Source organism: Suncus etruscus, chromosome 7, assembly GCF_024139225.1.
Source record: "Suncus etruscus isolate mSunEtr1 chromosome 7, mSunEtr1.pri.cur, whole genome shotgun sequence".
Taxonomy (NCBI): domain Eukaryota; kingdom Metazoa; phylum Chordata; class Mammalia; order Eulipotyphla; family Soricidae; genus Suncus; species Suncus etruscus.
Genome location: NC_064854.1, coordinates 110459113 through 110471158, shown reverse-complemented (window position 1 = coordinate 110471158; position 12046 = coordinate 110459113). Strand labels below are relative to the sequence as shown.

Genomic DNA, 12046 nt, shown 5'->3' with positions numbered 1-12046 from the left:
CTCCAGAGGCTTGAATAATTAATGAAGCATTTAGATATGAAGATAGCATGCGGAAAAACAGTCACAACCAACATTTGCATTGTTTTTTTTTAATCAGTGACAATGACAAATGTCATATTAATACCTGAAAAGCAAATTAGTTTAATACATCCTGAATGGAGTACGATGTCCATGTCCTTTATAGCCTTCCTTTCCCCAGACCCATTTGAGATGGTGTCTGAAAAGCCACTTTTCACATTCTCTCCATAAAAAAATACTAGAAAATATTAACTACTATACTGAAAAGAGACCACGCTCACCTACCAGGGCAGAAGGCCACTGAGATACACTGTGTATACAGCGACAGTACACCTCACTAAAGGTGGGTCCTCCGATGGATTATTTCAACTGCCACAATCCATTAAGGGGAGGAAGAGAATGGAAGAAGAAGCAAGTGCTTCATTTTTAACTGAAGGAAGCTAAACAGTTTATTTTTTAAATTTTTTTTTAGTTTTTAATTTTTTTTTATTTTTTATTTTTATTTATTTATATTTTACTATAAACACAACTGGTAAATGTCTTCTTTAAGCAAACTCACTTTGGAGCCCGTTTTCTATCTGACCAGTCCCAAAGTTCAAAATATTCCTTTCAATACAATTTGTTTTTCAAGGCCATTGCAATGAAATCTCCTGAGCAGCTCAACCTACTTGCATCACCCAGATCCTATGGTGATGGCTGCATTAAACTAGATTCTTCCTATAAACACTAGGGCTCTTCCAAGTAGTTGCAACTTCCCCTGGGCTTTAATTTTCAAAGCTCTTTGCTTAACCGGCCTTTAAATCCCCTTCCGTCTCTACCCTTAACCTGCTTTCTATGTTCAAGTTGCCTTCTTGCTTCTCCACGTATGACACAAAATCAAGAACACACCATCATTTCCAGGGCCCCACAGGAACTTTCTCTCCCTAAATTCCTAAAGCTTAAGCTCATTTGAACCGAGGACAACTGGTAGTCAGGCTAAGGCAGTGGTTCTGTCTGCCTTGGTAAAGGAAAGCAGATAATAAAATCCAGGACACATGAGCACCAGAAAAATAATGCCACACTCAAAACAACATCATGCTGACATCACACAACGGCACCACTCACGGTCACTTGTATGTTCCCAAGGACTAGATCAATAGTAAGCAACTTCAATGTTCCCAGCAGGGATGGCATTTCTCAAGGAACTCTATTGACACTGGTTGGTTTTTTTTTCTAATTGGCAAAAGGTGCAATAAGAAAAATACTATCACTTTGTTGATACTAAATTCTACTGAGAGGTGGGAGGTGACTTAAGGATGGTTCCTTAAGTTTTAACTAGAGCAAAAAATACTTTGGGTAGAAGTTAAATTTTTTTTGTCAATCACAAAAAAGCCAAATTGAATAAACTTTTGAAAAAAGTCTCACTGACATGTAACAAATTTGTATAGAAAAAAAGGAAAAAGGAGTAAAGGAGGTCCTGGACCGCCTTTGGCTACTACTCAAAGACAATACTGGATAGGCATGCAATTCTCCACTGAGTCCTACGATATAGAAATTCCTTTGATATTACAAAATACAAAAATATTTTTATCAGAACTCTCATTTACATTGCATTTACAATGGACATGTAAATAACTTAGTCTTGGGTCCTGGCTAATAAACAAATTACATATTGGAGGGAAAAAAAAGGAGGGGTTTCCTAAAAGTCAGAGAACCAGAGAGGAAATAAGCGAGCAAGAAACAATTTGCCATCTTTTGAGTGGCATCTCAATACAGACAGACTGGAAGGAGGTGACCCAACCCTGGCCTTTATCAATAAGAGTCTATAGCATTTTCAAAGTGAAATGTGCAAATAATATTCAACATGCCAAGAATGGTGACTCCCTATGAGTCAATCTGTAACCTTGCCTCTATCAAAGAGAGCAGCTTTCCCTCTTCTCCCCCTGTCCCCCCACCTCCCCACCCCAGCCCAGCCCACCCCTAACTACACCTCAAAGCGCTTTTTAACATTGAAAACAGTGCAAGTTCCTGAATGTACATTCTGAGGCCCCCCACCTTCCCCCATGCCCTGGGCCTGGACCCTATTAAGAAATGATACAGTTTTTGCTCTTCTGTCTCTTCCGGCTGTGCAACTGTCCCCTGCCCCCTAAAGTGGAAGACTTGGGGAGACCATAGGAGCTGTATTTGTGGAGCAGCTCATCACTGGTCACATATCGCAGGCGGGCAGGTTGGGGGATAGGTTCTCCTAGAAAATAACCCTCGTTGTCAGATTCTGAAGAGGACGAGCAAGTGGAACACCAATCATACTCGGCGAAGTAGGGTCCCCAACGTTCCCCAAAGGCATTCTGCAAGGCCAGGTCAGACACAGTCCTGGGACACTGGCCATACAGGTCTCTCCGGGACCCCTGGCCTAGGCTCTCCTGGAAGCTTCGCTGGCGCATGAATTGATCATAGTCCTCCCTAGTTCTGATTGGGGGTCTCTCTTTCAACCTGGAGATGGCCTCCCTCTCGCTGGCTAGGTGGAGGGCATTGTCAGAACGAGAACGTCGGGAACGCCTGGACCGGTGGGGTCTGAAACGACGGTTGTCATCCCGAGAAGTAGTTCTTCTGCGGGTGCGCTCGCTCATGGGCTGGATCCTCACGCCCTCCTGCCCTGGCAGCTTGCTCCCTGCCATCCCTCCATCAAAATCGAAGCTCTGGTGCATCCTGCCGTGGGACTGCAAGTCTCTGTAGCCGATGGGGTTGCCCAGTTGGTGGAGGTTGCCCTCCATCTCCTGGTACTGCTGGGCAGAGAGCAGGCTGCGGACAGACTCTGCACTGCGGAACTGCATGGACGAGTTAAGGGTGCCCATGTTGCTCAACTTCTCTGAGACATTCATGCCAGAGTCTTTGCTGAGATCAGGCATGGAAAACCGGGACAAATGCTCCTGGCGTTTGGCACCACCATCCGCTGAGAGGCCTATGGTGGGAGAAGGAGAGAGAAAAAGAGAGAGGACCATGGTTATTAATAATAAAAAAAAAAGTAAGACCCTAGGAGTTGCAGTCACTAGAGGTCTTCTGTAGTCACCAAGTCCAAGATGGCTGCATTTATGCACTGTACAAAGGGTGTTTGTGTGTGTCTGTGTGTATCTGTGTGTACCTCTTCTATTCTAGTTGATGCTAGCTGCATGAAAGATATTTTGGATCAGAAGACCTGAAATTGTAGAGACTCCCAATTTGCTCAATCAGTTTCTGGCAACACTGAACTAGAATCTTGTCCCATTGCTACCTGTCTAGTTCACGGATGTCCTTGTTAGCCTCTGGCAGTTTTCTGCTCTGCCTGCTGTCCCTAAGCCCCCAATCTCAAATGTCCTGAACACTAAGTGATTCTCTGGGTATAGCAGGGATATTTATTGTCTGAGGCTGTTTAACAAACGACTTTCAGTGTTCTAAATGGGACTCTGGAGGCATTCCTCCTTCTTTGGGGAAGGCACTTTTGAAAACAAGGCAATGAGTCTAAGGTTCTCTAACAGTAGATGCCCAAATAATGGTCCTGTACCCCCTAAGTCAGGGGTCTCAAACTCGCGGCCCACAAGCCTTTTGAGGCCCTTCGTACAACATTTTGTGGCCCTGCCCTAGAGGAATCATTTTTTTTTGTTTGTTTTGTTTTGTTTTAGTTGTTTGGGTCACACCCCCCAATGTTCAAGGCTTACTACTGACTTTGCACTCAAGGATCACTCCGACTTTGCCTCCTGTAGCCCCCAGGTAAATTGAGTTTGAGACCCCTGCTAAGTGCTGACAAGTGAGTTTCTGGTATCAGTGATATGGAGAACTATTTTGAAGATGCTGACAGGTTAACTTCAGTAACTTCCATTTTTCCCACCTTATGATATTTTCTGGGGCCAGAGAGATAGTACAGCCAGTAGGGCGCTTGTTTTGCATGAGGCTGACCCCCTTTCAATCTCTGACAATATATATGGTCCCCTGAGCTCTGCCAGAAGCAAACGCTGAGCACAGAGCTAGAAGTAAGGCTTATGTACAACAGAGGCTTGCCCTCCAAACCCAACAAGCCCCTCCAGCACTTTCTAAAGAGAATATATAAGATATAGAAAAACAACAGCCTTAATTATGCATGATACATAAAAAGGATCAGCATTTTTGCTATTGAAAAGTAGCAGAAAATAGAATCTTAAATTCCTATGAAATGTTCCATAAAAAAATAAAAGAAAATAAAGTAAAAGAAAAAATAAAGAATTTAACACTACTAAAAAAAAAAAAAAAAGGAACCCGCCCCTTCTTAAAATATGCAATTTGGGTATGTGTTCCCATTTTCTGTGGACTTATATTCTCATTTGTTGAACATTTGGAGGGGGTGGAGCTCACCTGGTGATGCTTAAGAGTAGACTTCTGGCTCTGTGCTCAGTAAATCACTCCTGGAAAGTGCTGGGGAATGTGGTGCTGGGATCAAATCTACATTAGCCACATTGAAGGCAAGGGTCCCTCCTGTTAGGTATTTAGCTAGAGTGGAGATTCTACAATTTTCTATTGTTATTGATGATAAAGCCTCCAAAGTCAGTTTATAGACTCAAAAAAATGTATCAAGTGTTTTCAGAGAGACTTTGCAGAAAATAGTAGGCCAGAATTTGAAGGAACTGAACTATCATGAGTTAGGAAAATGAGTAAAAAAATTGGTTTTAACTTTTGTTTAGTTTATTGTGGTTTTGGGCCACACTTGATGGTGCTCAGTGGTTACTTCTGCTCCTGCACTCAAGAAAAAACTCCTGCTGGGGCTTGGGGAACTATATGGGATAACAGGAATGAACCCAGGTTATTAGCTGCATGTAAGGCAAACATTCTACTAACTGTACTATTTCTCTGGTTTCAATAAATTGTCTTTTTAAAAATCATTTTCCCTTTAAATTTAACTAAGGTTCTTTGGAGAAATAATTCTTTTTTTTTTAATTTTTATTTTGATCATAATGGCTTACATATCTTTCACAGTAGTATTTTAGGTATATATTAACATTGAATCAGGGAAATTCCCATCACCAAATTTGTCCTCCCCCCACCCCAGTTCCCTTTCTGCAACCTATTATCACCCACCATTACCCCTCAGGCTGCTAGAGTAGGTGGTCCCCTCTATGTCTAGCTTACTATTAGTGATCATTTAGGAAAAAAATGTTGGTACAAGACAAAACTTTGGGGCTGGAGAGATAGCATGGAGGTAAGGCATTTGCCTTTCATGCAGAAGGTCATCGGTTTGAATCCCGGTGTCCCATATGGTCCCCTGTGCCTGCCAGGAGCAATTTCTGAGCATGAAACGAGGAATAACCCCTGAGCACTGCCAGGTGTGGCCAAAAAAAAAAAAAAAAAAAAAGACAAAAGACAAAACTTTAACATCTCATTAAGCTAAAATATAAGAGAATGTCAAAAATTGAAAGGGTAAGGGTTTTCATTCATTGTTGGTGGGGATGTAATTTGATTCAATGCCTATAGAAAATAGTATGAAATTTTCTTAAAAGGTAAAAATAGAGGACCAGAGCAATAGCATGGAGGTAGGGAATTTGCCTTGCATGCAGAAGGACAGTGATTTGAATTCCGGCATCCCATATGGTCCCTTGAGCCTGTCAGGAGCAATTTCTGAGAGCAGAGCCAGCAGTAACCCCTGAGCGCCGCTGAGTGTGACTCAAAAATAAAAAAAAATGGTAAAATTAGAACTTTTATATATCCCAGAAATTTTACTTTTTGGCAACTATGTCCAGAACACAAAACACCAATTTGTTTATTTTGTTTGTTTTGTTTTTGGTTTTTGGGCCACACCTGGCTGCACTCAGGGGTTACTCTTGGCTCTGGGCTCCGGAATCACTTCTGGCAGGCTTGGGGGACCATATGAGATGCCAGGAATCCAACCCAGGTCCTTCCTCGGTCAACTGCATGCAAGGCAAACACCCCACTGAGATGCTATCTTTCCCTGGCTCACAAAGCTCTAATTTAAAAGGATTTATGCACACCTATCTTCATTGCAGTGCTTGGAAATGAACACAACCCAAATGTATAACAGCAATATTAATAGATAGAGTACTTGTGATAGGGACAGATAGGGACAGTGGGCATGGCATTTCAGGTTTGATTTCATTTCAGGCCAATTCAGGTTTGATCCCCCATATTTTATCTGGTCCTCCCAACCCACCAGGGGTCATCTCTGAGTTCAGTTCCAGGAGCAAGCCCTGAGTACTGATAGATGGTCCGCTACTCCTCTCCTTAAAAAAGAAGTTGTACAGGCCAGAGAGAGAGTACAGAGAGTAAGATGCTTATTAACCTGGCATGTGACTGAATAGAATCTGAGTTCCTGAACTTTGTATGGTCTCCAGATCCCCACCAGGAGTGGTCCCTGAACACAGAGCCAGGAATATGCTCAGGGCACAGACAGTTATGGCCCCTCAAACAAACAAAAATAAAATTTGTTGCATATATTCACAATAGGATACTTTGTGACTTTGTAAGAAAAGATGACATCACTCAGCTTTCTGTAATGTGAATGGAATTGGAGGTTGCCATGTTAAGCAAATTAAGTTAGAGGGAGAAAGACAAATACAGAATGTTCTCATGCATTTATGAATACAGTGAGACAAAAAAAAAAGACTATCAGCAAATGATAAATACCCAATTTTGGATTCACAAAAAATATGATGTCTAACATTAGGTGAGGTATGTAGGGAACTGGTGATTCAGATGTAAGGTGACATAGGGACACTGGTTGAGGATTAAAAACATGTGATATTGGTGAGGTACAGTAAATCTACAAATAAATATCATCTACTATAATTTACTGTAGCCATCTTACTTAAATAAATAAAAATAAAATAAAAATAAACAAATATTGGGGCCGGAGAGATAGCATGGAGGTAAGGCGTTTGCCTTTCATGCAGGAGGTCATCGGTTCGAATCCCGGCGCCCCATATGGTCCCCTGTGCCTGCCAGGAGCAATTTCTGAGCCTGGAGCCAGGAATAACCCCTGAGCACTGCCAGGTGTGACCCAAAAACCAAAAAAAAAATAAATAAATAAATAAACAAATATTGCAAAAAAAGAGAAAAAATTAAAAGAAAAACATGAACATTCATGAGAACATAGAACTCAACTTAAAGGGGTTCCAAACATGAACTCGAAATATTTAAAACATTAATATTTATAAATTACTGAAAAAAAACGGAATTTGTGAATCCCTACTAGTAACATAAAACATCAATAAATTAATGAGTAGAAAGAGTGGCTCTTATTCAGCTGAATGATCGTCTGAGTGGGTAGAAAGAGGGCTTTTATACAGTTGAATGCTGAGCATTGTAATATCAGCAATATTTTAGCTTTGTGGTTAAATTGTGGTTCAGGCAAAAGTCAATGTGTGCTAAATTTAGGGGGTAGATCTGATGGAGGAACAAGATATTTGTATAGTGTTAAGTGTTTTCACACATTCCTTATTAGCTGTAAGGGAAAATTTAGTAACTGCACAGTGGAGAAATCAGACAACATGCTGACAAGCAATCAAACTTAACATCAGTGATGAAGTGCAATTGGATGTCATGTTCCTCCAGAAGAAATGTTCTATGTAAGGCCAGGATGTGCTTGATAGAAATCCTGGCCTCCTCCATGCACAATATTCAAGCATTCTAACAATTTAAGGTACCTCCCTATAATGCACAGAAGAGTTACCATTATAAAAATATTTACCACCAAATATCTAGTATTACTTAAAATATTTGGTATTACATAAAAAGAAAGACTAAGTGAATGATTTAGATGAAGGAGTTAAAGAAATCATGGCAACTGTATATAATACCCGATCCTTAACTGGGACCTACTTTGTAAAGAATGTATATATTATAAAGGATAATTTGTGATATGGAGAATTGAAAGAACTATGCTAAACTTATTGCAGTTAACTGATAATTATAACATTGGACAAGATGGTTTTATGGGGAGTACATGCAAAAGCATAAAGGGGGTAATGACCAAGACAAATATAATTGACTCTCAAATGGTGATCTCAATTGGTGTGTAGGTGTGTGGGAGTGATCGACAAAGTAAATGGGGTAAAAATGTTAACAATGGGTGAATCTAGGTAAAGGAAACAATGAGAGCTTTTATTCCAGTCTTGTAGAATTTCAGTAAGCCTGAAATTATTTCAAATAAAATGTTTCTAAGAAATTGTGGTGTATATAAAAATCTAAAATTTATGGGAAATATTTTTGGGGTGTTGTGGTGTTATTGGTTTCTTATAGTAGAGATCAGAGAGATGGTGGAGATCAGAGTGCTCAGGACAGTCACCACTACAAAAATAACTGGCACCAAATGTCCATAATACCATAGTAGAGAAACCACAACACATTGGAATACTTAAATAATAAGAAGGAATAACTCTACCCAATGTCATTGATGAATCCCATAGAAAAGTCTGAGAATACAAGAGTATATGTTGCATGACTTTCAAGAACAGGCCAACAACAGAGGTCAAGACAGCAGAAAGGAGCATAGGGAAACCTCTATGTGCTTGTAGGTTCTGTATTGGTTATGGATGAAGGTTATAATGGAAGACAAATATGTAAAATTCCTTGAGGTAAAGTTTTAATTTGTTTACTTGACCTTATGTAAATTATACCATAATTAAATGGTATAAAAATAAAACAATGTTCTTATTAAAGAGGCAAATTTAAACATTAGATATGCCCATGGAGAAATTATTCTGCCAAACAACATACTTTCCAGTCATTAAAATTTTTTTCATACTAGGATAATTGTCAAGGGTCCCTTGGCAATCGAACCTTTCAAATTCTGTTTTCCTAGCTGCTTATCTGTGATGTACACATCGTAAAAGTTGATTTACAACATTCTAATCACTTCCAGAACCTCTTGAATCTGAAGGTAGAGAGGAGAGGATAGCAACCCAAGATGATAAATGAGTACACTGAGCAGAGGCACTTGAATAGGGAAGGGAAAAAAAGACTTCAAAAATTGCATGTTGAAACAAAACCTATATAGGTGGATGCAATTATTTTTGTTGGGCTTTCCACTCAAGCCCTGGAGTGAAATTAGGGTCAGCATAAATAATCTAGTAAAAACTATAAAGTCACAGGCATGCTGTTCTCCTGGACCTGTCTTTAATAAACCTGGAAATAAGGGCACTCAGAAGGTGCTGTGTATGCATAGATATATATGTCAACAAGGAGTAAACTTCTAAAAGGGCAGCCTTACTCTGTTGGAGGTGATCTTACTCTCTTATACTGCCATTCTTCATCTTGGGAAATCCTGGAATAATTTTAACCACTCCTGTGCCAAAGAAGACAAGAGTTCTGCCAGGAGGATCCTGTTGCTCAAACCTAGAGTTTACCTAAAAGCCTGTGTGGGTGGAACTGGAAATGCTACTTGCTAATTTTACGCAAGAGAACTAACTCATTCTACTGGCTACCTATGACTTTTCTCTAGAGTCTTGAAGCTAGGACATGAAGAAAACGTTCAATGTTGACCACCTATGAGCAATACGTTGTGTACTTGCTTCTAAATTGAATGGCTTTGGGTCCTTATGAAGCCCTCTAAGCCTTCCATCTCTTCAAAATCTCTGGCTAAAAGCTCTATGTTGATTACTGATATAGCATTCCTTTTCCTCCAACATACTAGCAAGCTCATTTAATCCCCGTTTTAGAAAACTCCTTTTGCATGGTTGACTTTTGCTCACTAAGGTCCTCACATAAATGCCACCTCTTCAGTGAAACCTGCTATGGATCTTCTTTCAAGTATCAAAATTGTTCCCCTGCCACTGTAGCCTTGATTTTTAAGAAATTCATCTTGGGTTTATTTGTTCCCTACGTTCACATATAAACTTCCAACTTAATGGACTTCTTGTGGTAGAAAAGAATTTTGGTGCCCATTTCCTGCACTCTCTTGAACAAGCACATATTCCCTGTTCTTTCTCAATAAACATTTGTGGAATTAGGCAAATGGATCCTTCATATTCCCCATAGCTAGAAAAAGGCAAGTTCCTTCAATCTGGAGTAGGCACAGATTGTAATTCAGATAACAGACACCAATTATCCCAGGAAAAATATCATGGTCACATCTGTCAGTATCATTAGTGGTTCATTAAACATGTGACTCACAATCTGGGGTTATATTCAATTTTATTTATTTATTCACCTTTGCTTTGTTGGGTAATACTCAGAGGTACTCGGAAATTACTCTTGGTTCTATGCTCAGAGATCACACCTGGCAAGCTCAGGAGATAATATGGGATGCTGGGGATCAAATCTGAGTAAATCAGGTGTAAGACAAATGTCTTCATGTATTTTCTCTGGAAACCATTTCTCCAATTTTAATCAAAGAACTTCTGGTTTATCATTAGTTACTCAGTTTGAAAAAAAAATCCTTTGACTTATTAACTGTAGTTCTGGAGATCTGTTTAAATAAGCAACTTGCATGTCCCTTATGAAACTGTAGGATCAAAGCTCCTTCCTCAATTTGAGAAATATTCCTTCCCTTTCTAATTCTGAGCCATAATAGCTAAGCCACTTTCTGAATTGAAGCCCTGGGACAATTTGTGAACCTCTTTAAATAATCTGTAAAATGGGTTAAAATAATAGTATTTGAATTTGATTAGATGAAGAATGTCCTTTATTCTTACTTTTTTTTTAAATTTGTTTTCTTTTTGGTTTTTCGGGCCACACCCATTTGATGCTCAGGGGTTACTCCTGGCTAAGCGCTCAGAAATTGCCCCTGGCTTGGGGGGACCATATAGGACACTGGGGGATCGAACCATGGTCCTTCCTTGGCTAGTGCTTGCAAGGCAGACACCTTATCTCTAGCGCCACTTCGCCGGCCCCTGTTCTTACTTCTTTTTTTTTTTTTTTTTTTAAAGTTTTAGGCTATGTCCAGTGATGTTTAGGGCTTATTCCTGGCAATGCTTGAGGGACCCATTTGTAGTGCAAGAATTTGAAACTGGGTTAGCCATGTGCAAGCTAAGAGCCTTACCACCGTATTTTTTCCTCTGGCTCATCCTTTTTATTTTCTTTTTGTTTTTGGGCCACACCCAGTGATACTCAGGGGTTACTCCTGGCTCTGCGCTCAAAAATCGTTTCTGGCTTGGGGGACCATATGGGGATCGAACTCAGGTCTATCCTGGGTCAGCCACGTACAACGACCTACCATTGTGATATCGCTCCAGCCCCCACACTTTTTCTTTTAAAGAGTCATGACAACTGTAAAGAAACTGTGCATACTTTTGATATACATGTTTCCCAACATCTCCTTAGCTAGTTTATTAACTTCAAGATAAAATAAATTGAGACTGGCTTGCTCAGTACCTGGTACATTAGAATTAAGTAAACAAAGCCTAAAAGTCCCCCACAAAACAAAACAACCCCCAAGAATTTTACACCCAACCCACTATAAAAGCAAGTAAGTACTAGATAAATGAATGATTATATGGATGAATGAATCTTAGAAACATGACCCATACAGACCAGACCAGACGCATGATGCTCACTAACAATGATCCACTGGTGAAATTATTTGTGCTTCCAAACTGCAGCTGGGATTGTCTACACAGATGCAATTTAACTTTATTCCATTTGCTAGTGCAGCATGAAACTCAGTGTCAAAATATTGCAAATCAATATAGTTCAAACAAATAGAGTTCTATTATCCTGAAATAAATGTGCTTTCCTTGCTTGTCAAGCCATAGCACGATGTGTGTGTGTGCTACATTCTCCTCAGAGCACAGGCTGAAACCATAGTCTGATGCTACCTTTCAGAACAACAGTATCTATGTACCAACATATTCTGGGGAACTTGGCTGAAGATCTGGTCCAAGAGCATAAGACCCAGATGCCAGGCTGTTTGCCTTTCATGTGGAACTCTGTCTTATTTAGCAGCAAGAGGGTTTTTTATTTCTTCTCCAAATAATGCAGCCTTTGAAAAAGGCACTAGATGTCCACTATAAAGTGAAAGCTTCCATTTATTCTTCTCCCAGGAGACAGTGTGGCCAGAAACTACACAAATGTTAGCATCACACAGGCATACAGA

General features: G+C 40.0%; 1 protein-coding gene across 1 annotated transcript in view; it reads right to left on the bottom strand.

Moving 5' to 3' along the window:
- Positions 1–2004: 2004 nt before the first annotated feature.
- Positions 2005–12046, bottom strand: part of PRICKLE2 (prickle planar cell polarity protein 2) — a 137521-nt gene continuing 127479 nt past the window's right edge. The window contains exon 8 of the mRNA XM_049777112.1: positions 2005–2956. Coding sequence (XP_049633069.1) covers positions 2082–2956 — 875 coding nt within the window. The 3' untranslated portion in view covers positions 2005–2081. The remainder of the gene's footprint in view (positions 2957–12046) is intronic.